Genomic DNA, 27100 nt, shown 5'->3' with positions numbered 1-27100 from the left:
CATGTTAGTCTATACTATACATTTAGTCTATACATTTCAACCAAAATGTGATGAGTTGTTGTTATTCAGATTTGACTGACTTACACCCATACAGTCCTGATAAATCAGGTCTGCTGACTTATTTAGTCATGATTATATTGATAAATAATTTCAAACCAAGTTTTTGGAGACTTTAAAGAAGACAGGCCAAGCTATTTAAACATTTAGTATTAACAAAAGCGAGAATCACACCTCCAGCTTCCCCAGACAGCCTTTTTATTCAGATTCAAATTCAGACATAATGCCACAGCCGTTGCATTGCCAGTCCGTTTATGGTCCCTGAGTCAGAATTAATTCGATTCAGTGACTGTGCAATAATGCACATCGTGCAAAAACCAACTGATGACAGTAAGAAACCATAATAAATTACAAAGCCTGAAAAATGTTTTGTGAGCATCAACTGTGACTACAGCCTTCTTGTCTCTGGCTTTCATTAGATGAGAGCAATTGCTGAAGGTATTTACAGCTTCAAACCTGATAGATGAGTGTTGAGTGCATTTGCACTCAAGAGGCAAGCTCAGTTTAAATGTTCTTTTGTAGCTTTTCATCATTAGTATTGTTCATTGTAGCCTGAATCCATAGTTCCGTCATTCAAACTTGCTTTTGCAAAAAAAAATAAAAAAAATCAAGAAAAAAAATCAAGAAAAAAAGAGCATCTGCCATTTCTAAAAGTGACCACTGTCATAATTTACATAATTTACATATTTATAGTCTCAACACCCTGTCACATTTTGTGACTACAAAATGTCCAAAAGAACAGCTACGTACATCTTTACATTTTCTAAAAGTGGATTTGACATTCATAATGTATTTTATGTACATTTTTTCAGTTTCTACATACAGTCACACTATATGCAATAATTTAATGGAAAACTGTAAATGTATGATGGTGAATGAAAGAAGATGGATGCCGGTGTATCTTTGTGAAAATGGCTCTTGATAGAGGATAAGAGGCGGAAGGTGGAAAGAGTGGAAAATTGTTTTGTGTGCATTCAGCTAGCCCTGCAGACTGTTATCTCACGCTAGACAGAGAGAAATTCACGCAAATCCAAAGAAATTGAGAATAAGAGCGCTTAGTGATTAAATCCTTTAATATTCTCAAGTGATTGAATAGAAGACATAAAAATAACCTTAGAAAACAAAACAAAGCTGATACAAGAGGTATCACTAACGGAATCATCTTTGGGTGTCAATTTGTAATGTTATTTAAATCTACTTCAGATTTCCAGGAAAAAAAAAGCACTGCAAGTTAGTTCTTTACTGAATTTTTCTTTACTCACACAAATAAAAAACAGTGGTTTGAACTTTTTTCTGCCTTGGACAGTTATTCATTGACAGGAGGAACTGTGTTTGTATCTGGTGATGAACGTTGGAATTTAAGGAAAAATGGATTTTTAGAAGAAAAATGTCACAGCATAAGACCCCAGAGCTTTTTACAAATATCTGAGGTAATGCAACTCAATCTCTGTAAAAAATATGGATTAATTGTGAACAGCTCATACATAAGAGCTGACCTCATCCAGCCCTCATTCCTATATGTTCTTACAGAATCTTACAATAAGCTACTTCACAACTACTCCCAGCAACTTGCTTTCTGTACTTGACATTTTTTAATTTTCAATCCTTCACTACAACAGGGGCTCAGTTTGAGTCTAGATTATTATACAACACTAAAGCAGCACTGTCTATTAAGGCTTGCATGAAATCTGTCTGGATTGCAAAAACTCTACAGGAAGAGAAAACACAAAATACACCTGCTGAGGAATGATGATCCAAAAAAAAAAAAAAAAAAACCCCTTTATACTACATGTGGCACAAGAGGGCAGAAGTGAGGAGAGAGCTGGACGTAAATATATTGTTTGCATTTGGGGACCAGAAAATGTGGCTTGACACACTGGTAGAAAGCTGCTTGTACTAGAGCAGCTGATGTTTTAAGATAAGAAACAATATAGATTAATGTGAGAAACAATATAAAGCAACAGCATCTGTTGTAATTGATTTTAAAATTATAAAATGTATGACACTTCAAGTGCTCCAACACACTATGCAAACCATTTTCCTAGGTTTCCACTTTAACGGCTACAAGTGGTTTATAGACCTGCATCCATTTTCACACTAAATGAATGCATGTTACTACACCAAGCATTACTGTAATGGGAAGATGAGGGTGAGTATTCAAATATAATATAAAAGGTAAGGGGGTGCTGCGATGGACTGGTGACCTGTCCAGGGTGTTGCCTTCCACCCGAGAGAGAGCTGGGATAGGCTCCAGCAGATCCCCGTGACCCTGAGCCAGGAAAAGCGGGTATAGAAAATGGATGGATGGATGGGTAAGGGGGTGCTGTTTTAAATGGGTGGTGAATAAACAATCACATAAGCAAAGCTTGATTTAAGGCAAAGGTTAAAACATCACTACTACTGTCTAAATGCAGAAAGGAAACTAATATGCTTTGAGGTTACACAAAGACAATTGGTCGCCTTTTTCTTAAATATAGGCCCATTGCTATTGAATAGTATTTTAAACAACTTTACTGAGTGCTGATTGAATGAATGCCACCATATGGGGGTCAGAGATGGGCAAATTATGTTTTCAACATTAATGATATTGCTTGTTTAAAGCAAATGCAAACAGGAATAGAGGTTGGAAAGAGAATAATGAGATTGAATCAATGGGGTGTTGGTGCTATGGGCTACAAATGACACCTCTAACAGATAGTGGGTATTCTTGCTAAGGATGATTTTTTTTATCCCCAATCAAAGCTCTTGTTGTAGTTTAACAGATACCAGTCTTTCCAAATCAATATATTAGCAGGTCAGTTCACCAAGATCACAAGATTAAAGTAAAAAATGATTTTGCCACTCTGGTGATATTTAGCCCTGGAGATGATGTGGGAATTATAGTTTGAGATCACTGCCCTGAGATGTCTAGTGTTAACTCAAAACAGAGCGGGTGTGAATTTAATGACATTGGTGGTCATATAAAAATGACTTGTGAAAAACTAAAAAGTAATGTGCCAACCATTCAGATAACCCAATAATGTCAATGTAGACAGTTTCTGATGAAAGTGTCGGTAATTGTGCAGAATAAACACAGATACTGCTTTTGGCGCACTGCTGTTCAGTTTTTCATGTATGCTTTTACAAAGATCTGGGCACCACCAGCAACAAAATTTTATTCACTTCCTATTCTTGGCATGGAAGGGGAAATCCCAGATGAGTGATGAGTGTAAAAAAAAAAAAAAAATCCAAACTGGAAATAATTTTTGTTATTTAAATAAATTGACTGTTTAGGATTAAGGAAACCAGGCTGGGCCTCAAGGCACCGGTTCCCAATACAAGTCCCTCTTAGTGGAAAAAAAGAAAGTAGGGACCCATGCATGTTACAGACTGCAGTAATACACTAACCCTAGGTGGTGGTAAAGACTTACACACACACACACACACCCTCACACACACACACACACGCACGCACAAAAAAAGATCACACACATTGGTTTGTGTTATGTGCGGGAAAATTAGTTAATCACTACTGATGACAGTGACAGGAGGTGGAGGTAGGTAAGTGCAAAGCAGGAAATGGGCTGACTGGCTGTCCATGTGACCTCAGAGAGGTTAGGAGCTTAACCTCAGGTGTTACCAGGATTTAATGGGGCTTGGATGGGGACAGGATTAGGCAAGATGCAGAGGAATATAGTAGTGCATCTCTCCCTCCTTATGTTCTGTGTTACAACAGAGAGCTTGACCACTCAGACCTTACATGGTCTCTCTCACTGTAGTGCCATTATTATTTCTAATTCTGGTCTCTATTATGTTTTCACAGCTGGGCCTCCTCCTCAACCTACCAAGTGACTCAACAGTAGGAGGAGAATGGAGATGGGCAGGGGTGAGACACCGTGGGGCGACTGCACAGAAACAGGTGACACACTTTAGTTTTGTTTTTTGGCCTCCTGGTCACCATAACTGGAGCCTGTTTTCTTCACCTCAGTGACCCCTATGAGGCGGCGGATAGCTACGGAGGCTGGGGAGAGAAGACAAGAAAAAGGTGGTAAAGGAGAACAGCAATTCATATATATTAAAGAGTAACTAAACCCAAAGAATACTTTTTTCAGCCAGAAACCAGTGCATATGGGTATTTAGTAATGTTGTTGATTGACTCAGATCCAAATCTTGTCATTTTAGTGCAAAATACTTTAATTCCATATATTGTTACAAATATGCATAGATACTGCCCTCTACTGGTTGAAACCACACTACTGCAATCGAATTAATTGGTAGCAGGTGATGTGTATGGTGGCAGTCTTTGTCACCACCTGCTGTCTCCACCTCAAAAGATATCTCTGTAGCATATGTGCTACAGACTAGATGTCACTGTTCATTTTTCCCTGGACTCACACTGACTAACTCCAGCCTCACACATCCACAATCCGTCCCCAACTTCACCACTTTTTTCTCCCCCTCCCAGCCTCAGCCCACATTATTGTATGTATGTAAGAGCTTAGTGAAAACAGGAAAGAAGTTTATAGATACACTGGTTCTATTTTAGACTCAATGTGCAGAATTTGCTTACCTGTGATGAGGAAGATGATGAAGCCAATGATGAGGAGAGGAGAACCACTGACTACTACTCCACAAGCAAAGTTGATTAGGGGTGAAAGGAGCAGAGTAGCCCAAAACATGAAGTTCAGCAGTGTCCATGGACGTCGATGCGGAATTATTGTTGGTCCAGGAAACTTGCCTTCCTTGTTGTACAATTCCTGCAAGGCATCCTTTGGGGGAAGAATTTATTTATATATTATAAATTGATCACCCCTGCCATTTCTTAATTTGACCTGAAAAAGGTAATATCCATTAGACTTACATTAAACATGACAAACTATAAAAAATGATGAAGTGATCCATTAAATCTGAACATAAATGTTCTCACAAATATTTTTTCTGTGATAAATGATCTAATTAATGTCCAGTCAACATGTAAAAGCTAGGAAAATATAATTTTATAACTATGGCACACACCTCCAAACACCTTAAAAATGAACAAAAAAATTACAATTAAAAGTTAGAGAGAAGAATATGTGTTTTTTGGAACCTTTACCAGAATTTTAACTGTGGGGCACCAACCTGCAAGTCAAACCATGAATTCTCTGTGGTGTTGGGTTGCGTACAAAACAAAACAAAACTTGGAAATTGTGTCACAGAGCTTCCAATCCTATTTTTTTACTCAACTTTTGTCCTTTTTGATTTTGATCATGGAAAGTGTCTTTAATGTCTTCATTTTTACCTTCTCCTGGTAGAGCTTGTGCAGCCAGTTGGCACAGTCCTGCTCATTGTCTGGTATATCTTCCACAGGGAACCGCCTGAATGGAAAAGAGTAAATAAATATAAGACTAAATAGTCATTTTGGTTTCAGTTACAATAAACACAACACATGTAGCCCGTCATAGCATTTTCTCACCACCAGAGGACTCCCCCACCTAAAACTGATTTCCACTCTGCACCATAGAGAATCTATTTTTCTGTGGATTGATTTCAGTCTCTAACTTTAAGTTTAATTGTCTACTGCAAACTAAACCATGGCTCCAAAAAACAGAAATTATTTTTTAGTATTAACTTTTTTCTAGTATTGTTTTTGTAAAATCACAAAACACTGTTTCTTTAACATTACCACAAAAATTAAAACAAAATATTATGTTTTTTTTTTATGTGTGAAAGTGTTCCTTTCACTAGTTCTTTACCCCAGCTTTTTACTCATTAGGAATATCCTGGGCGACAGTTACTGTTGTGTACAGTATAGTGCATCAATATTATAATAACTGAAAGGTATAAACAGCCTTACACTTACCTTACGCTCATGTCAGCTTTGTATTTCTTGCCATTGACGATGCCCAGTAGGGTGGGAGTTTGGTTGTCTTTGAAGTTCAGAGTCACATCATAAACAGCAGTTACTGTAAGACAGGGAAAATAATTATTAAGAATAAAAACAACGCATGTGAACATGATGAGCTTTGGGTGCGTGTGTGTCTTTGTATACACCACCTGTGCCCTTAAGGCACTGCAGCGTGGTAGTGAATCCTTTGGTTCGAGGTAATAGATGATATTTGAGCTTGGGCAGGCCTTTACTCTCTGCAACCTGCATACTGATTTGGTGCTTTTTCTCTGTAAAGCGAGTGCCTTCGCAATACAGAAGAAACTGTGGAGGGAGAAAAGCTTTGTTAATACACATACCTGCAAAAAATAAATAAATAAATAAATAAATAAATCACATAGACTTAAGGAAATCTCCTTTCTCATGTCCCATCTACGAACCTACTTCAGCCTGTTTGAATTACAACCTCAACACTTATTAAAAAGAAGTCACTAACTTATATCATTGCTAATAAAGCAGGTGGGTGGACAATAGCTCTACCAAATAAAGAGTAATTTGTTTCTTTAAACACACAAAACTTAGCACTGCCCTGCTGTTTGACCTATGTGTATTTAGATCAGGTGCCAATCTACCTAATGTCATGTGGTGAACTGGTCGAGCCATTTGTGTTGAATCTTCACACCTTCAGTAAAGAGCTGCAACAGACAGTGGGGTCTGCTGCCACCAGGTAAGATGGCTTGAATATAAAGTACTTGTTTATTTAAGCTGAAAAGAGATGAGCACTGAAGCACTTGGAAAGCTTCTTCACACTGGGTTGGCACAGTGGAAAGTCTAGTTCATGAAGTTTTACAGGAGGGAAAGAAAAACACCCACATCCCCTCCTGTTGAGAGGGTTCACAGCTGGTGAACTCAGTGAACTGCTGCCAAGAGGAATCTAGGTAAGTAAAAGTAGGTCAAAGGGCAGCATCCAGATTTCTTCATATTTTCTAACAGTTTGCATTTTATTTTTATAAGGATTGGCTAAAGTAAAAAAGTAAAAAGCAAAATTCAAAATTTTCACAACTTGGATCTTGTTTTTCTACTCCTGGTCAGTGTTTCTATTGGTAGTCAAGGCACTGTGCTCATGCTCAAGTTAGCAGCTAAGATCTGGCATTATAAGCAACACACAAAATCACACAGGGTTTTAATGTTTGAAAAACTTGTGAAAAAAAAAACTGCTCAGTGTAAATACATATAGACTACATTTCTGCATGGCCTTTGACCTACTTTACTTGTTCACACAGATTTCCTCCGCAATGAAGGGTTAATGCATGATTGTTACATTAGATTAGATTATTTTTACTTTCACATACGTTCTGACAGGTTTTAGTGTCTGTTTCCTGACCGCAACAAATGACTTGGTTCAAGGTTATCACAACTCACAGAAATGAGGACTAAAATAGTAACACTTAAGTCCCCCTCTTCCATTTTTATTAAATGTTCACATGGGGAGACTTCTACCATTATAATTGCTAAAACTAGGAAAATGATGACTGAGTTGTTATAAACTGAAATAAATAAACCACCTTCACACTGTGTATCTAAAATTCTAAATGGAAACATCTACATCTACACTTCACTTAACTGATGTACAACATGACGGTTTTTTATTAAGAGGCCAATTCTTAGGATGTATTTCAGAAATCTGTTTGTGTAACTGTGCTAAAAGTTGACTGATAAATGGATGTGCAGAAGCATGAAAATAAGTCTAAAAATCACACAAACACTGCATGTCTAACTTGTACCTACCCACATATATTCAGGGTAGTCTTTGAGCCTGTTAAGTCCTTGGAAAACCGTCTGTCGGTCCTCCTCCCACTTTCTTTTGCAGAAAACTATTTCTAGGAAGTACCAGGTCCAGCCAATCAGAGGAACCTTCAGTAGCTCATGTTTGGCTAGCACTTTGGAACTCTAAAGAGGAAGGACAGATGCATAATTTTCATAATGAAACATGGATTTGTCAGAGTCAGGAATGAAGTACAAATCTTTCTTGAGGCTGCACACAAACACCCACAAATTCACAGTCATATTTTGCTGCATTACTAACCCCCAGGACTCCAAATCTTTCACACATAGTCCAGCCACAAAGGAAGTCGATCTCGAAGTTGTGGTTGAGGATGATGATGACATGTTCTTTTCCAAACTTGTCTACCGTAGCCTGGTCAGTGTATAGGGTGCATTCTGTGCCTGACCACCACTCCAGCAGCATTACCAGCTCTGCACAGACAACAGCACATAATGTGCATTAGGAAGGTCCTGACAAACACATCTGTTGATGATTTCAAAAAAGAACTGCACTTAAAATTACTCATCTAAAGCTTTGTCCAATTACATGCCTGGTCTGCTTCTCCTTTTTGGTGAATGACAGTAATTAATTATTCAATACCCACAGAGAATTATCAGCAAATGCTGCAGGTGTATGCGACTAGCTTCTTTCATTAACATATTAGCGGCCATCTGCAGAATAAGCTCTTATGAACACACTGAACACCATCTGCCCAGCTCCAAACAGCTGACAAAGTTAGTAAGAGCCTGGTGACACTGTGTGAAAATTAATCTCAGAGCTAAAAGAAGATTGAATATTAGACAGGTAGCCAGGTCATTACTGGACCGGTTGTCTATTTCTTGGTTACATATTTTGAAATATAAACAACGTATTTGCAATAAAGGAAAATCAATTACAAAGCAACAAAACAGGTGAATCATTCACTCACGGCTCCAGAGAGAGTAGGAGAGTCGGCAGTTAATTCTGCGGTAGAGCTGTTTGTTGATCGGCCAGAGGATGCAGGTGCAGAGCTGGATGAAATTTATGATGAGGCCGCTCACTACGAATACAAAGCCCATCAGCAACTGCAGAATGAACAGGCTTTTCAGGTAGGTCAGCAGAGCCATGGCTGAGGAGCATGAAGAGTTGAGTAGGCTCCTCTCTATGTGCTAGGACGGACCTGAGGGAGGACAGGAACAGAGGAGGCAGTTCCACAGCAGTGAGAACAAATTCAGTCAGAGTTTTAAAAAAAAAAGGGAAAGCACAAAGGGTGAGAGGGTAAAATAACTGAGGTGCAGGGTGACAAATGATTAGACACTAAACAGTGTAGACTAAGGGATTTGACCTGTTTTTGTCTCATACTCTGCAGGCAAACATGCTTCCAAAAATTCAAAAGGAGAACAGTGACTCTTACCAGGATGTGATCAGTTTACAAACCGCGTTTACACGGCCCTTCAGCCAATACTACAGACCTGAGAAAGACAACACAAGAGAAGGTGAAGTAACAGTGGCAGAAGAAGACAGGAAACATAGATGATACAGTGTCATTGCAGTAAAATTTAATGAAGTATGCTCTGCGTGTTGCATTAAACAGGTTGAGTTGTGTTAGCCAATGACACGGGGAGCAGACAAAGCCTTTATCACTCTGACTATGGATGGCAAATTTACATGTACCAAAACATAATGCTATGACAGGACATCTTACACTGTGGCGTGCACACTGTAGAGGCTGTAGCTGCATCTAAACACCACTGACTTTTATTTTTGCCATGAGAAACATGTTGCCTGTGTGAGTTTCCTCCAGACGAACTGGACACATTAAATTAACACATGATGTAACTGCCACTAGGTAAGTATGTGACTATATTTGTTTAAGCTTTGAAACAGCCTGTGAACCAGTCCAGGCTTTTTTCAAGTTTAAGCAAATCAAGGATAGGCTGAACAAGAATAAGCAGCTGTACAGAACATAAATGGATAAAATTGATAGATCTCTATTATAGGTAGGGATCTGTCACTGATCTTTAGATTTATACAGGCTGTGTGCTGTCAAAAAGCCAGGTGCCCAGTACATGCTGTTTTATTAAAGAACATCTCACATTACATGATATCCAAGCCATAGACATTCTGCTTGCTTAACTTCTATCACCATAAGATCAGTGCCAAAAATATTAGGCATTTTTGTTTGTGTGACAACAGGTGCAGGCTGTCCAGAGGCTAGTTGGCCTTGAATGGACTGTTCTCACATCTGTACCAAAGCCCATTAGTGTTGGTTAAGCCTTTTTAATGCTGTTCTGAGAAACATGTCTAATCAGCCCATAAGGTGATGGTTGTAGAGAGCTGTAGTTGACTGGGCTTCAACTTTGTTTGACATTATTTGTCTATATTTTTAGTGGCAGAATCAAATGCCAACATCTGATTTTATAGCTAAAAGGCATATATTTATATGCCAAAAAAAAAAAAAAAGATCTAAAAGCTCTAAAAAGAACCCACACTTGCCCAAATAGATAAAACAAATCTAAATATCATTAAACCAAGCCTTTGTCGACATGAAATCAGTGTCTTCTTATAAATTAATTAAAACTTTAAAAAAATTCATTATGGGTCTGTTTTAAAACAGCTTGAAGCTGTAAATCACATAGGTCACCTATGAATATGATTTGATTTACCATGACAAGCACTTCAAAACTAAAGCATCTGTATTACACTTCATAAAGTTTAATTCATTGTGTACAACTGGCAAAAACGAAAGCTGTTCGCTTTTAGACCAACGGCCTGTAAACTAGACAAGAGAGACAGAAACAGTGTGGTTGAGCGTGTCACACTGATACGTCTTAAAACACAGTCTTGTTGACAGAACAGAAATCTACTTTTTGTTTCTTTAAATATTGCTGATTTACATACTTTTTCATAAATACAACTATATGACCATGCAAATGTCTGAACATCCAGCCTATAAGCAGATACAGAAATCCAAACACATGTAAAAAACAGTGTAACATGAGTTCTACTCTGAGATCCCGACAAGTAATAAACCTGCCTCTAAATACTGATGATCAGAAACCAGCTGAGAAAGCATCTATCTTTACCTCAAGTCGACATTAAGCTTACAGCATTCACTGAAACTCAAGTGAACCAACCTAGGCTTCAAAGTTGAAATGAGGTCAGTTCATTGTGTGTAGGCAACAGGTCTCATCCAGTGCAAATCAATCCTCAAAAGACTGCAGCACAAAACACAGACCCAAACACTCCCTGGGCGTCACAAAAAGAAAACCTTGTCCACAGAAATTCAGTGCCCTGGGCAAACAAACATAAAAAATGTTTCCAGGACATGTCTAAGTATGACACCACTGTCAAGAGTATATGTGTGTCATGTACCACCTGACTGTTCTGATTATCAGTCCAAACATACATTATGTTATAGATATAACCTTTGTTCCTACTGGGAAGGGTAAAGTTACACTATTGTACATTTCACTTGTGGCTTTTGTAACACTTAAATAATCAAGGTGAGCAGTGTTTGTTAAACAGCTGAATGCATTATAACAATGTAGGAAGTACCAATATAACAATATAAAAGGAGGTGTACAGCCAGTAGTGCAGAAAATATTTCACAATTAGTTCCTAGTAAGTTCCTCAATCTGTTGTTTCTCTGTATTTGTATATAATCACAGGGCTTTATCAGTGACTGCAGTATAATCTACACTGTAGGTGTGCACCTTTGCCACAGGCAGATCATTCGTAGATCAGAAAATGCCAGGTCAGATGACAAATTGTCTGATGCTTGATTAACCTACAATGCACGCAAAGTAAACGTCTGTTGTGACATTTTCAACAGTTGATAAATATAGGAATGTAATTTTAAAAATAACCAGATTTGAAATGACAGATAAATTGCTTTATGCAATTGCTTTAACTTATATCTTCGGGATCAACCTATTAACTTTTTTCCCTTTTCAAACATTTGCTGGTTTAGATTATCGTCATGAACTAAATTGTTGAAACTGGAAACTAGCTAGAGACAGCAAAAACATTTCAGTCTGCGTTGTTCGGCGACTAGCTGACAACGGAGAGATTCCCTGGGCAACTTGTCAACTCTGCATGGGGCAGCTCAGACAAACATGCTATGAACTTTGTTCTCATTCCCCTCCACCTGTACCTCTTTCTGCCCTGGTCTCTTTCTGCATTCTCAAACAATTTAACCGCAAAATTTCATTCAAGTTTAAACACAGACCTTGACTGACACATTGACATGTCTTACCATAGGTTTGTGCACATTAACAGTACTTTGAAATTATAACTTCCCTTTGCAAACTGCAACAAACCAGCATCATTTTTTTAGTACTGATGTAAAGTGACAAGCCAAGGTCTTGAGAGAATATCAGTCCCCATTCAGCTGCAACTGAAAGAAGCAATATGTCAGCAATGTGATTTGTTGATGTATGCCGGGCAAATTACTTTTTTATTTAAGCGTCCAAGTCATCTGTATAATTGGCCACAAACATCCTGAAAACGCTACATCAGCCAAGCAAGATAAATAGTATGTGAAATGCACTGACGCTATTTGGAATCTTTCCAGAGCTGTTTTTGCATACAAGCAACAAAAATGTGTGACAGCAGATAAAAGACAGATGATTAATATAATTAAACTGTAAGGATAACAGGCAGCAACCTTGCCACACATCATTAGGCACAAAATCAGAGTATGTATTACCCCATTGTACACACATCATCTGTACCAACACAGCAAAATGACCTCAAACAAATAATTTCCAGTATTTAGTCCACCGAAGTAAATGTCAGTACTAGAAGAATACGGAACTGTGTTCCCACATTCCTCAGGTGTTACACAGCAATTCCCTCAGTATCACTTGTCTTACCATTGGCCAAAGACGTATTAGTGAAAACTACTGCACTTAGGAAACACAGGACTTCGTCCATACAATTATTAAAATAATTAAGCAGGAACCTGTAATGTCCCTTCCACAGCAGAAACGGGCCTAATACTACAAGAGTAGCCGAGACTTCAAAAGAGATGAGATGAAGCAGGGTACCAGACTAGTGCGTCTGACCTGGCCTGCTCCTCAAAACAGTGATACCGCCAAAGCTCATAAGTGCAATTAGCCCTATTTATATGCCTAAGATCAGCAAGTATATTCTATTGTTACAATAGGCTGACAGAATGATAGAGCCCAATACAATACAATAACAAACAGTTTTGATAAGGATCTTTTAACAGTTGGAATCAAGATATATATCTAATGGGTGAATGCAGAACCTTCCAGGGCTCTCTGATAAACCGTCTGTTAAATAGAAAAATTTCTCAAGCACCTCTCACATCACTGAACTGTATTTTCCATTTTTTATGGGCCTACAATTGACTTAACGGTGGTCAAAATATATCAACAGTTTCTAAGACTGCACTAAATGGCAAGGCTGTACGTCTGCTAAAATGTTATGAACAAGCTTTTTCTCACAATAAATAGCACATTTGCATAGAGAACTAAACACTGCAAAAATAAATCTCTGTATCAGCAGCAAATACATAAACAATTCTGGATTACTCAGTCCAAGTGTAATCGATTGGATCAGTACTCAACCAGCTATTTGGGTTAGTAGTTCAGTATTAAGAGCACACAGTAAACAAACACCCATTTTGGTGCTCACACTTAAATCTCTCTTCAGACTATCACCAATACTACACTTAAACCAATAACATTACTTCATCACATCATGTTAATCAAAATAAATCAATACTTTCTGTAATGCTGTGGTTTAGACAAACCTCAGGACCTCTCTTGTAAAGACCATCTCTCAAGTACAAGAACTAAAAAACAAAAACAAGAACAAAAAAACACTATTTGTCAGGAAAAAAAGCTCTAGAGAAACAAACAACATTGGGTTTGACTGAAAAAAAGCCAGTGATAGTGACTACAGGGACGACCAATGACCCTGCTTGGCCTGAAAGAAAGATTAGAGACGGTGACTGGGTTAAAGCTGCTTAAGGCCAGGCAGCTGCTTCTGCTTTGCATCTCCTGAATACAGCTTCTATGCCAACAAATAAACACGGCTTGCTGTGAGTCAGATATGAAGCAATGTTGATATGCACTTGAAAGGACGCCAGCTACATATTGGCACATCGTTTTATTTCTAAAATATGCATTTGGCTAGTGAAGGGGTACACTCTTATCAGTGCGAACAACTTATTTACCAAAGTGGTATGCTGACTTGTATCTCTTTTACAAGTTCTAACTGGTCTGGCAGGACTCATCCTCACCCACTACAGTCATAGGCCAAGCCATCTCTCTCACATTTAACTTACCAATAGACATAGTAGGCCATTGCCATGACCACCAACGCCCCACAAATCCCAGTGAAGATCATCACGGCACTCTGATTAAGCATTTTGGCTCCTGATATGTCACCAAATCAACACCAGAATAAAAATATAAAGAAAGGCCTGTCAAGAGCAGTGGACAGTCACAGGCTGTGCTGCTTCATAGCCATGATAATCCAACAGAAGGAAAGGGAGAGATGATGATAAGAAAACATTCAGATGCCAGATCTGGAATTTCTGGTAACCTGAAAAATTACCAAAAAACATGGATCTCCATTGAGAGCAAGTTAAAAAAGGAACAAAAAACCTCTAAAGGCCAAAGTGTACTCTGAATAGACCTAAATAACGAATGCTAGACAGAGTGAAAGATGGCTTGCTTCTGAAAGGAGGGAGGCACACATACTGTAAGTAGTGTCTTACATGCTTTCCCATCCTCTAATCCTTGGATCAGATTAGAGCTGATTAGCAGGCTATGTGCACCCTGAATATGTCAGATTTCATTAACATTAACAAAAAAAGGTTGTGCTCGGTCCAGGAAGGATGGTGTTAGCAGAATGGCACCTGTTACACTAGAAGAACTGATCATAATGTGGAATTACTTGCCTCATCTCGCCACTGGCCACCTGTTGGTAATACCTACCATTAGGCAGAAGTGATGAATAGAGGTCAATTGTTTCCCTAAAACCCTGCAAATGTGTGTTGCATTCTCTGTGTAATTGCAGATAAATTAACCCAAAGTCTGGAAATTAGAAATTTTCATCCTCTACCATCTACTGTCTTCTTGACAGTACCATATGTACTGAAAATTATTTACAGGTGATCTACAGTATAAATCTGCCACACAAGAAGTCAAGACATGCTAAAGGGCAATCCAACAAGAGCCTCTGGGTTCTTTCACAGAGCTAATGTGAAATGTAGTTCAGACCACCTGGGAATGAGATGCAGAAATAAACTATCAAGCATTGAGTGAAGCAAATAGAGCAAAGGTTAGAGCACAGTCCTGAGGGCTAGTTACTGGGATTAAAGCCAAATATAAATAAAGATAAAAACAATACATTGTGAAAGCTGGGCAATGAAGATCATTCATATTTCAAAGCAAGAAGCGCTCTCAGTCCTGCACACAGTATAGCTGTACTGTCCACTATGCAATAGCAGCTTCAGTTATGTAACTGTTTGTTAGGCAATGGGTGATATTTTAGAGCTACATTCCTTACTACCACTACAGCCAAAAGATGCACTTGAAGTTACTCTTGTCAGGTAAACAGTACTGAAAAGTGCAGGAAATACCTTCGTACACACCTACTCCAGACACAAAACAAAAAATAACAGTGGATGACATGACATATGGCAATAACACATATAAAATAATATATAACATATAAACAATCCATAATGATGACAATTATTTTTACTTATTGAGTACATCCCTCTTGGTGTACCTGGAGTAGGACAACATAACTGAGAAGGTTAGGATACATTAGGTACTCTTTACTGCAGTCAGCAAAATAATGGATTCATAACGAGTAAGTGAAATTGTGAGTGAAGAGAAATTGTAAGGTCGAATCTTAAGTCTCTAGGTGTCACACAAAATTATTGAAGAGGTTCATAGAGGTATATATTGTTAATGTGGGATTATACTCTAAGATGATACTGCTCAGATAAAGACTTATCCAGACATGCATCTTTCAAAGTTGCACAGGGGTTTGAAGAGACTGGACTTTAAACTAATTTGCATTTGTATTATATGCATGACTCAAGCTGGAATTTTTCCTTCACCAGGCTACACGTAGGCAAGTGTTTACTGGGGTCACTCAGATTAATGTGGTGGTTTGTTTTATACTTGACTGTAGTATTTATGCGTTATTTAATAACAGTTTCAAAGATCTGTCCTGTCAAGAACTGAAATAATAATTTAGCATGCATGTTGTGATTTCAGTCTGTCTGCAACCTACAGTTTACCTATCACACCTTTCTCTGCATAGGCATTGTGGAGATGTATAAGTGTATCTTCAGGCAGGCTTAATTCCAGAAGAGGATATACAGCCTGACATGTTTTGAAATAGATGCCTTAATCTGGGCACCACTGCAACACATGCGTCTTATTATAGAGTATGTAATTTGTTTGTAGATATCATGTTCAAAAGCAGTGTAGGACATTTATGTACAGTCCTGCTCTGCTGAAGGACAAAAAAAAAACACACACATACATACTTTTAAAAAAAAAAAGATGTATACTGTATGTATTTAAAATTTAAAGTAGATGAAATAGTTAAGGACCACTTCTTACCCAAACATTAATCACCAGGTTAAATGCTGTTGTAGTTGTGCAATGTATTGTACATTATAATCATTATAATCGCAATTAGTGTTTGGTCCACGTTGTGTTTAATTAAAGAATAGCCAGAAATCACCATTACCACTAACTAAGAAGACTTGAAAAAAATAAATAAATATCAGATAGCAATGTCATTTACCAAATAACTTAAAGACACATACACACCACTTGCACAATAAAAACTAATTATTTATTACAAACAGTCATTAATCACTAGTATCACCCAGTGCACAGCAGCCTACATATCTCTCCTGCATATCTCTCAAACTCGGTCTGTGTTCAGAGGCTCCTAATGTGGCTCTAAAATAACTGTGTGCAACCAATGAGCAAATGTATTGTACAAAATCCCATCTAATGTCCATAATGGCTCATTACATCCAGCTACTGAATGAATGAATTCGCTATATAAAGCTGTAGTCCAACTTGACTGGGCAGTCCCGTGAGACCACAGCTGCGTCTTGCTCAAAGCATGAACTGTGACTGCATTATTGGGATCACTGGTAAACATCAAAACAATAAGAACAACCGTTCATAACAGTGCTAGCGAAAACGGCACAGTACCAATACTTGCCTGTCACGTTCTGCTCTCCCCTCTGGTTAAAACTGAGACTGAAGCCTAAAGTTAGCACTGGTTTAAAGAGCCGCAGACCTGAATGAACTCAAGTAACCTTTTACGTATGATATGTGGTAGATACGCCAGTGGGCGCACGTGACGTAGTGACAGTGGACCACAGACGCCCTGCAGCGTAAAAAGCCTGCTTATAGGAACTCGTTGGCAATTACACTTTATGCTACGTCAGTATACTTCCAGCTTTGTTTCGCAGCTTCTGAATAAAGGTGCACAGGTAGACTACGCATCAGTGCGGCATGGCTAGTTTAGCAAAGGCTCTGCTAGCAGCCGGAGCAGCATGCCGCTGGGTTTATCTTTCCACACACGTCTGGACTGTACCGTGGCCGGGCACCTCAGCTAGCTGCGCAGTCAACTCTAAGTTGCAAACAACAGACACAGCTATATTTGAGAAAACACGACTAGGGCTAGCAAACCTGCCCAAACTATTGCCACCATAGACGACACATAAGTAAATCTCGGCTGACACGTTAACGTCAGTGAGCAACTTAAACGTCACATCAAGGAGGACACATTGAGCTGCTAATGGGACACTAACATGCTAAGCTAGTCAACCGTCCTAACTAATGTAATGTTAATGTCTGTATTGTGGTGGCTATTTGGACTATTTAATTGTTAACACAAGTTGCATACACTGTTTGTAAATAGTGCACTAACCTGTACGGCTTTCTAACGCCGTGCTATGCTAGTTAGCCAGCTAACGTTAGCAGTCAGTAGCCGTTACAATAACGGTACTCGGGGCTTACCTGAAAATGATTCACTTGGGAGTGGGGTCAGTAGATGCTGATATACTTCCCGTTGCTTTCTGGCCTTCCGGTGCATAAAATTACGTTGCTAAGAAGCTTTTCTTATTTTCTCCGTGTTCTGAAACGCGATAAAAATTAGCTGAGGTGAAACGATTTGTAGCAGCGCTATTGTTTGTCGGTTATAGCCCCACATTTCCTCAGAGCCCATCTGAAGGTGCCCTACATCCGGTGCGGCTCCTGCTTCATTGACATACTCTAAATAAATAAAAGTCTGAAAAGCAACGAAAACAATGGGACAAGTTCAACTACCGATTAAAGTAGTGGAACTATAATTAATATAACATAAATTTAATAAGTGTGTATATATAATCCTATAATCCTATATATAATATATTCGTAGCCTGCTATAAATTGTTAATAGAGGAGGCTAACGTTATAATTACTTAGATATTCTCATGTTTAAAATTCATGAATGTAATTGAAAGTATGTCTTTGTCTCACAAAGGGAAAACATGTCAGCAACATCCAAATAATGTACAGTATAAATTCCAGCAGTAATACAAATATTTTTTTTTATGTTATACTGGATCTAACTACCTTATATAGACATACCCTAATCTATTTGTTCTGTGCTACAACTCTGCAGATCAGATTACTCTAATACATTTCGTTGCACTTGCTACTTAACAACCAGTGTCTGGCATCTGCTTTTTCTTGTCTTTACCCATTAAGTATTGTGCAAAGTGCACGGCTTTCTAACGCTGTGCTATGCTAGTTAGCCCGCTAACGTTAGCAGCCAGTAGCAGTTGCTACTCTTTGCACATTTTCCTCCAGGCTATCAATTTTACAGATCAGTGTTTTTAAGGTGGTTTCATTCCCTCAGTGGTTGTACACGTCTTATTAAGTTCAGAGTTCTTCAGCCCTCTGCTGGTCTATATGCAGAGCTGCTTTAGTTATTATGTGAGACAAGCTTGGGAAGAGTATCTTGTCTTAAACATACAAGGCATTTGGCTACTGAGCTGTTCACTACAACATGTATTTCTCCCCTTCCTTAAAATCTGGAGTTTGTCATTCACATTACATTGTGGGCTATGAATGAGACATACTTTTAATTTTATGTACTGTATTCAGGTTGCGCTTGGGCAGACATGCTGGCCTGCCTGGTTATTTGGGTTAATGCTGGCTATTCATACTGTGGATTAGGTGTTGGCAAAACAGTTGTGTCACCTGTCACTAATCACAAATTTACCAGGCAAGACAACTTGCTTATTTGTTTACCCTTTGTATGTCTTATAGTTTATTTCTTTTTTTTTTTTTCAACCTATTCTTTACTATCATGATACATTAAGATCCAATGCAGTCATATACCTTGTTTTGGGGATTATATTTTTCAGGCTTGCAAAAGAAAAAATAAGTAGATATAGTAAAACAATCTTGGGGAATAACAAGACTCATCATGTACAAGACTCATCTTGAAGCTTAACAATAAATAATTCAAATAAAACAGTTTCATTAAAATATTAATAATTTATTATTTCTGTTCTTATATTGCTCTATATGAGAGCAGCAGCTCAAAGTTTGGCACTTGACTTTCTAATGTTATGTGTGAGGATCGGATGTTACATTGATACACAAACATTCACAACCAATGCTTTTTCGTTCTAACCCTGTTAAAGACATTATATAGCCTGGTCTCTCACAACACAATCTTTTCTTGAGATATGATGACAGCCAAAAATGAGAACAATGACGATTAGTAAATATATTAAAGATTATCTGTGCAAATACCTCAATTTGAGATGTTTGAGACATGGATCTAACACTTCTGCTAGTTAAAGAAAGCATTGTATAATTTAAAAAAGAGGTGAAAAATATTTAGAAAAATTACTAAAGTAAACAATTTTAGACATCAATTAATATAACTATCAGTACAGTTAAAAGACAAAATAAAGTCAAGTATATTGGATTAATGAAACTGGATAGACCACACAGTTATGGAGCTTTTTTGGCATTATTCAATTTGTAATTCATTTTGCCAATTTGGTCATGCAATTTGAAAATACAGAATGCAATTGACAATTCAATATGAAAAGTGGCAATTCACTACTCATTCCCATGGTGTGAAAAAGTGTTGGCCCCCTTCCTGATTTCTTATTTTTTTGTTTAAGTTTAAACAGTTTTTCACACAGGGCCATTTAGTTTTGGATTTTGTTTCCCCTTAATAATAAAAACCTTCATTTAAAAACTGCATGATGTGTTTACTTGTGTTATCTTTGACTAATATTTAAATTTGTTTGATGATCTGAAACATTAAAGTGTGACAAACATGCAAAAAAATAAGAAAGCAGGAAATGGACCAACACTTTTTCACACTACTGTGTACTGTTTATCCTACTGGATAGATCATGATATATAGCTGAGCCAAAACAGATTATGGTCTGTCCATAAAAACCTAATATGGCACTGTGCATATTAAATTATCAAATGCAGAATGCATTGTTCAAATTACATGACCAAATTGCAACTAAATGAAGAGGCCAAAAAAAAAAAAACAAAAAAAAAACTTCCATACATACTAATTGCATAAGATGTTTGACATTTTGTGGGAATTACAATACATATCTCAGCTCTTTCAATGCACCCAATCTGAATGTATAAGGTGATAACATTTTACCTAAACTTCATAATAAAGCAGTGCATTTATTTCTTTGTATTGTAAATATCAGAAAACTCATGATGTAACAAAATGTTCTTTGTCTCTGAGATCAGTATTTTGAAATTATTATTTTTACCAGAAGCCATTCAACCTTTTGCTTTTGCATTATGCGTTACTTCTGGCCTGACACATAATGCTTTGATAATATTACAGAGAGTGTACTTACAGTATTACTCCTTGTGAGCAACAATTTAAAGTACTTTTGACGAGTGCTTACTTACTATCACAGCCAAAACAAGTAGAGGTGTGGTAATGCGTGCATCACAGGTTTTGTGCATCTTCTACTCAGTTTAACGAGATTAACTGTTTTATGGCAAGAAATCATTTTCATTACAGTAAATACAATTGAAGTGCACCTATTCTATCATTAAACCTACATACTGCTTGTAAATGTCCTTTCTTTCATTTTAAGGGTAGATGATGTCTACACAGGCCTTTGTACAGACACATATGGCAGTGACTCCAATGTGTTTGTGAGCAGAATGTAAATAGAAATCCTGCTGAACCCTCTTATGAAAACAGTTGTACTCATCAGAGATTGTGTAAGGCAGAGACACGTGTGAAAATCCTACATTTGGCAGACTGCCATGATTTGAAATGTCAAACATTCATGGAAATGTTACAGTTTTCACTGTGAAGACTGTAAAACCTTAGCCTCCACTACAGTGGCAGGATTCTCTATGTCAGCTTTGCTCTGAACCATCCTCAGCTCCAGTTGTGCAGGACTGGGCCTGTTCCCAGGGCCAGCTAGCTCTGAAAAAAAGAGGTTGGGTTACTGATCCACTTAGCAATCCCAGGAGAATTCTGGAGACATCATAAAGGGAGCAAAACAGTGTCCCTTTGTGTCTGGTAAATTACTTCATGACAAAGTAGAGACTCCAAATGACAAACAGAAATTAAACACACACACACAAACACACACCCTACCCCTGGCATGGGTAATGGTCCTCTTAATGACATGGTGCATGACTGAAACAGTTTTTTCACAGGCTGTCTGTGAAGAACAGAATGAACTAGGTTATAGTGCATTAAGCTGGCATTTTTCATCAGTTTTAGATTTGATTCCTTCAGTTTTTTTTCAACAACAGTACAACGTGTTACTGACCTTCAGGTCATTGGGGTGATGGTGAGTCCAGGCTAGCAACATGGCAGCAAACAGGTCTCCTGTCCCCACAAATACAGCATCGACTTTGGGGATGTCTATGCAGATTTTCTGACTGCTGTTGGTCCCATCTGGCTTCACTACAGAGAGACAGGGTAGTAGTGGCAAAACAGCAGGGCCAATAGTTAAAAGGACAGTAAATATTTTTATGTACTGATATGTTTTTTATGTAGTTGCAATGTAAGTGTTATTAGGTTAAAAGGGCACAGCATCCCCATCAATTACAATGGCAGTGTTTAATCCTGTTTACCCAAAGACTGGCATCCATTATATGAAGATTGCCCTGAGAAACTAAATATCCAAAACATGTTACTGTAAATCCCAAAATGTCTTTTCAGTAGATCAAGCACACCCTCTGGAGAAGGCTGGCCTGGCACTTTACCAATTTTTTGGCTCCCAAGGGCAACTAGGAACTGATCCCCATTTTTTGAAGGCAGGTCTGTACTAGTTAGGACCACAGTGTCTGGACCCATTTTATGAAGCAAGTCCATAACCTGAGGAACAGATACAGTCATGCATTATATACGCTTGAGCTGTTTGCTGATAAGTTAAATCCAAATACAGCAAAATTAGAAATGCTTATGATACTTACCTCGACACCATCTTTCTCTGTGTTAATTTTCTTTCCTGTTAATAGTCTGGGGAAAAAAAAAAAGCCAGATTAGCATCACACCTATATTCATTTTTACATGCTATCCTTTAAGGATTGTTTAAAGTTCTATTGTAATGTTTAATCTATATTTGTTTTAACAATGATTGCAGGTGCACCCACTCTGCTTCAAACTGGTTGGGGGTGAGGATGTCAGCCAAAGGCACTACTTTGTTCTTGTAGACTGGCAGCAGGTTCTCTGGAACATACTGAAACAAGCAGCAATTATGGGATTTTTTTCCCCAAAAGCATGTTTCCACCTCTTTACACAGCACACCTTTCTTTATAAAAGGGCATTATTATAAGTGAAAGGTTAGCAGGTTCCTTGTTTTACAGTGTGTTTTGACCGTTAACTTTTTGTATGATACGTAGAAGGAACACAGAGAATTCATTGTAGGATGTTTACCATAGCACCGTGGTCTCCCATAACAGGATCACAAACTGTGGAGGAAAAAATTCAAATTAAGATTTCAGACTACAATAAGAAAAGATGATGACATTCACATTTCAAATTAAGATCTGTCATCTGTCACTCACCATATACCAAGCTGGGATTGGCTTTCTTTAGCTCCTGAATAATGTCAACCACCATCTCCAGGAAGGACGTGTCTCGGCTGTACCCTTGGGTATGACAGCATAGTGTCCATCATATTTGAGTGTCCTCTTCTCCACATTTCTTTACCCTAGTCTATAGGACAAACCTCTTTGACTCACCTGTAAGGATGTAGTCATAGTGGTTCACTTTATTGAGCTTGATGCCCTCATATAGCACATTCAGTTCCTCTGCTGTTAGGACCTGTCCCTTCCAATGAGCATAGCCTAAGATTCAAGAGAGATACAGGGTATTATTCAAGAGAGATACAGGGTATTACAACATATGGTTCTTAGTGCTGTTCATATCTCACCTAAAATGAATGAATAAAAACAAATACAAAAATATATATTTGAGCGTTCTTACAATAAATTTACTAATAAATTGAACTGGTATTTGTTGTGCTGTGTTCAAACTAAATAAACAAATGTTCCTTTTCCTTGCTCTGTCATCTCATACCCTACTCCCTTTGCTGAGGTTCCTCTCCTCTGTGTGGGTATCCGGTGCGAAATGGGGCCTCAACTGACTGAATGGGATGCTTGTATCTCAGCTGCCAGCTTTCCCCCTTTCTTTGTCCCCCTTTCACCACTGACCTAGAATAAACCCTCAAAAGCTGTTCATGGACATGCACACACACTTTGGTATATTCTTGATACTGAAGCACAGAGCACAAACTTGACACTGAGCCAGTGAGAGCACCTCCTGCAGTGAGGACCAAACAGAAAGTTCCCAGCAAAGTAGAACAGCAGTGGTTAGAAGAGAAGGTGTACATTAATGCCCCCACTGAAAGTAAAATATTCTGATGTTGTTTACACAAACTAGTGTACACTTCCACTAAACTAGGAAGAGCATTACAGCCTAGTCAGTTCTGTAATTTGGTCCAAAGGCTCAAAACTGGCCAGTTCCTTCAGTCATAAGAAGGAACAAATGTTTATACTGATTCAAGTGGTTACTGTGAAAATGTCTCCGACCCGTGTGGTCAAACCCATTCTTCACATACTTTGGTTCATGAACCCCAGATTATAATCCTATCATCTGTGCAGGTGGTTGGCACCAGTGAGATGTATCAGGTTTCATGTTGTTATTGTACTTAATGAAACAAAAACATCTTTAATGCTCAACTGCACAAAATGACTATAACACAGTATATCTATGAGGTGATGATGAGTTGCTGATTAATATATAAAAAGGTGGAGGTGAGGATTTCTGCCTTTATGGATTTAACCATGTGCAATATAATAATTATATTACAGCACATAATGAAATGGATATGCAATATTTAGGTGTGGTATTAACTGCTTTTACATCCAAAACTTTTTATACTATACTGCTTTTTTCACTAACAAGGGAAAGTACACAGACTGTGATTAACTCTGCACTTTGCACTTTTGTACCAACACCTAAGCTGCTTCATTAAAAGTACAAAGTGGAGTGCTCATGTCAACAAACAGTTTTGTTTGCACTCATTGTTTTACACTCAGGCACACTGTGTGTATCTCTAGATTCTATCAATTATGTTATATATACTTTATGTCTTTTTCTAATAATTACCAAAGCAGATTTTCATAGTGTTTTCAATGCTTTCCTGTATTTTTACCAGCAGCAGCTGAGTATTCATGGCACTGAGCATGAACCCTGACAACGACAGCTGTCCCCCTTTTCATTTTGTACATGTGACCAGATTTCCAGGAATGGCTAAACAGGTTTTACTTTTTTAAATATCAAAAAATGTCTGAGTAGAACTGAAAAATAAATGGTGGAGTTATTAAGGAAGTAAAAAATGAGTAAAAATACACTCATTTTTTTTCACACAGAGAAATGCTAAATCACTTAGCCAACCTGTGTGATTAGAGAATTGGACGGAGTTGATAGAATCCACTTCAAAGCCCAGTACCTGAGAAAAGACCAATGAAGCAGCTGTTAGAGGTGAGAAAGGTGACATACATACATGGCCATTTCTAAATGAATTTCTGAAAGACACCATATTAACAGCATGGTTAATTACAGTTTTTGGCCTTTGCATCATTCAAAAAAGGACCCTCCATACATATTTTTTGTTACTGTTACATAATGCTTCAGTTTCTGAATACTTTCTCCTGAATTCAGGACAGCCATTACTATTGTTATTGTGTATTATTCATCTGAAAGTCGCCAGTTATAGTGAAAGGTTTAGTCTTCAACACACATAAACACTATTTCTTTCTGTATAGACAAAAAAACAACACAATACCACATCTACATATTATTGTGGTTAATTTTTTACCTGAGGCTGCCCTGTACATTGTGTTGAGAGTCATTGTAAACCCTAACAGGCTAAACCATGCTGACATTTCTAACTGAGAGGTGATCCCTTTCCAAAGTTGATTTTGGTGGCAGCCGAGTACTATATTTTACACCCACTCCGCATCAATCTAGGCGTGTAAATTTTAAAAACTAGAAAATGGCCTATGATGTTTCAGGCAGGACACATAAACTGTAGATCCCTCAGCGAAATCAGGAAATCACGCTCTCTAACCAACATATTCTCCATATTGTTCCCTGTTGAGTTTTATGCTGTTTTTCTCTTTCTTGGTCTCCAGGTTCTTACCTGCAGCGGGAATGTTGCCGACTTGTTCCCAACGTATCCCCTGACAACGTGACTCTGAATAGACAGCACACGGCACTCCATCACCGCGACTCCAAAACACACACACAGCAGACCTGACGGCTCCTACAGCTGCATGAAAATGAGTACAGGCGCTGACAGACTGAAACTTAGGCTGTCTTAGGGCGTGAGAAACAACTCTAGCACTGAAGGACAGAAACGGTGCTGCTGTTACTGACAGTTGTAAAGTTCTTCTTCTTTTCTGTACTGGCAGACTGAAAACCAAAGGTGCATACTGCCACATAGCGTGTCGGAGTGTGTAGTCAATTGAATTACACGAGTTTCGCAAAAAAATGTATATCCTATTTTCAAATCCGGTCTCCATAATATATGGAATTCATTTCCAATTCCTCATGAAGCCGTGATCTGTACCCAGAAGTGATTTAAATGTCTATTTACAAATTCTCTTCAGGCAGCTGTGGACACCTAAACAGGTGCATTCACAGGCTTGTGAGTAATGTGGGAGAAACAAACTTCCTATGAAAATAACTAAAAAAAGGTAAATAAACTTTAATTTCAGATAATTAATCCCATTTACTTAAGAAAATTATTGTGTTGTGAAATCAGATATGTCGTTCCGTGTTCAAGAGCATGTGGTGTACATGCATCACCTGCTCTTGGTTTCACTGGAACTGATAAACGAATGAATGAATTAAACAATAAATGTGTATGTTTAGATTATAATTAAGCCAACAGAGCATCAAGGCACCACGAATTAATATATACCATCATATACCAGATTCACATACATTTTCAAGCAAACTCCATGTCACCAAAATTACAAATTACAAGTTTTTGTTTTAATAATGAAAATATTATATTTACAATCAAATTTAGTCTGAATCAGGATTAGAATATATACAGTTATAGACAATTATGGTAACTTAATGCTCATAGCCATAGACTTTTGGTCAATACCTTAAACCGTGCTCAAGAAAACAGGGGCTGAATGTTGCAGCTCGCCTCATGAATGATGAAATAACGGTAATATTAACTCATCATGTAGCGCCCTCTGTTGGTGGATAGTTAGCAAATCTATGAACAGTTTGTTAAGATGTGCGCAAGAATTTGTCACATAGTCCACACATTCAATAAATTGGCAATTATATATGATAATTTGGTGCAGTGTCACCAGAAGACACAAGAGACTGAAGATTTACTTTGTGTTCAAATACATAAAAAAGACTGAAAACATAACTGAAAAGACTGAAGACATAACTGTGAGTGAAAAGCACAATGAAAATACACACAGTGAGGACACATATTATGTTTGTGTATTTTAAGTGATGACATCAAGTAAAGAAACATTTTCATTACTTAAGGTTTACTATAGTCAAACAGGCTAAGCCTTTATTTTTAAAGGGGTGTGTTTATTCCTGGGTCTTTACTCTTTAAAAAATCTTGTTTTGACTGACAATTGCAAACACTTCAGTTCATGCGTCTAGCTGATATTGGAAGACTATAAAAACAAGGCACCCCTGCAAATGTACAATACTGAATACAATACTGGCATTGTCTGTAACTGGAAAATGTTATCTTATCCTGCTGTTGATACTGCTTGGTGTGTGGGTCAGAGGCACAAAGGGAT

The 27100-nt window shown here is 37.9% G+C and overlaps 2 protein-coding genes across 4 annotated transcripts; both read right to left on the bottom strand.

The window, feature by feature from the left end:
- Nucleotides 1–1112: 1112 nt before the first annotated feature.
- On the bottom strand, nucleotides 1113–17971 carry agpat3 (1-acylglycerol-3-phosphate O-acyltransferase 3). Of its 3 annotated transcripts, none has more exons than XM_026295111.2 (10): nucleotides 17750–17971; nucleotides 9121–9178; nucleotides 8656–8886; nucleotides 7989–8158; nucleotides 7691–7852; nucleotides 6073–6226; nucleotides 5879–5981; nucleotides 5318–5393; nucleotides 4607–4805; nucleotides 1113–4057 (listed from the first exon to the last, which is right to left on the bottom strand). In XM_026295111.2, exons 3-10 carry the CDS (start codon nucleotides 8831–8833, stop codon nucleotides 3966–3968), a joined length of 1134 nt encoding a protein of 377 aa, XP_026150896.1. In that variant the 5' UTR covers nucleotides 8834–8886; nucleotides 9121–9178; nucleotides 17750–17971; the 3' UTR covers nucleotides 1113–3965. The 3 variants fall into 3 exon arrangements, with proteins under 3 accessions (XP_026150896.1, XP_026150898.1, XP_026150897.1); XM_026295113.2 differs by lacking the exon at nucleotides 17750–17971 and adding an exon at nucleotides 17661–17679; XM_026295112.2 differs by lacking the exon at nucleotides 17750–17971 and adding an exon at nucleotides 16947–17111.
- A 2076-nt stretch (nucleotides 17972–20047) lies between these two features.
- Nucleotides 20048–26484, bottom strand: LOC113123999 (pyridoxal kinase-like). Its single transcript, XM_026296435.1, has 12 exons — nucleotides 26431–26484; nucleotides 25456–25584; nucleotides 24708–24762; nucleotides 22991–23095; nucleotides 22814–22897; nucleotides 22683–22717; nucleotides 22400–22485; nucleotides 22220–22265; nucleotides 22010–22121; nucleotides 21571–21707; nucleotides 21393–21459; nucleotides 20048–21218 (listed from the first exon to the last, which is right to left on the bottom strand). Exons 2-12 carry the CDS (start codon nucleotides 25534–25536, stop codon nucleotides 21094–21096), a joined length of 933 nt encoding a protein of 310 aa, XP_026152220.1. The 5' UTR covers nucleotides 25537–25584; nucleotides 26431–26484; the 3' UTR covers nucleotides 20048–21093.
- Between the last annotated feature and the right edge of the window lie 616 nt (nucleotides 26485–27100).

The sequence above is a fragment of the Mastacembelus armatus genome, chromosome 21 (genome assembly GCF_900324485.2).
Source record: "Mastacembelus armatus chromosome 21, fMasArm1.2, whole genome shotgun sequence".
Lineage (NCBI taxonomy): Eukaryota > Metazoa > Chordata > Actinopteri > Synbranchiformes > Mastacembelidae > Mastacembelus > Mastacembelus armatus.
The sequence above is the reverse complement of the archived record's forward strand: the minus strand, read 5'-3'. Positions and strand labels throughout refer to the sequence as shown.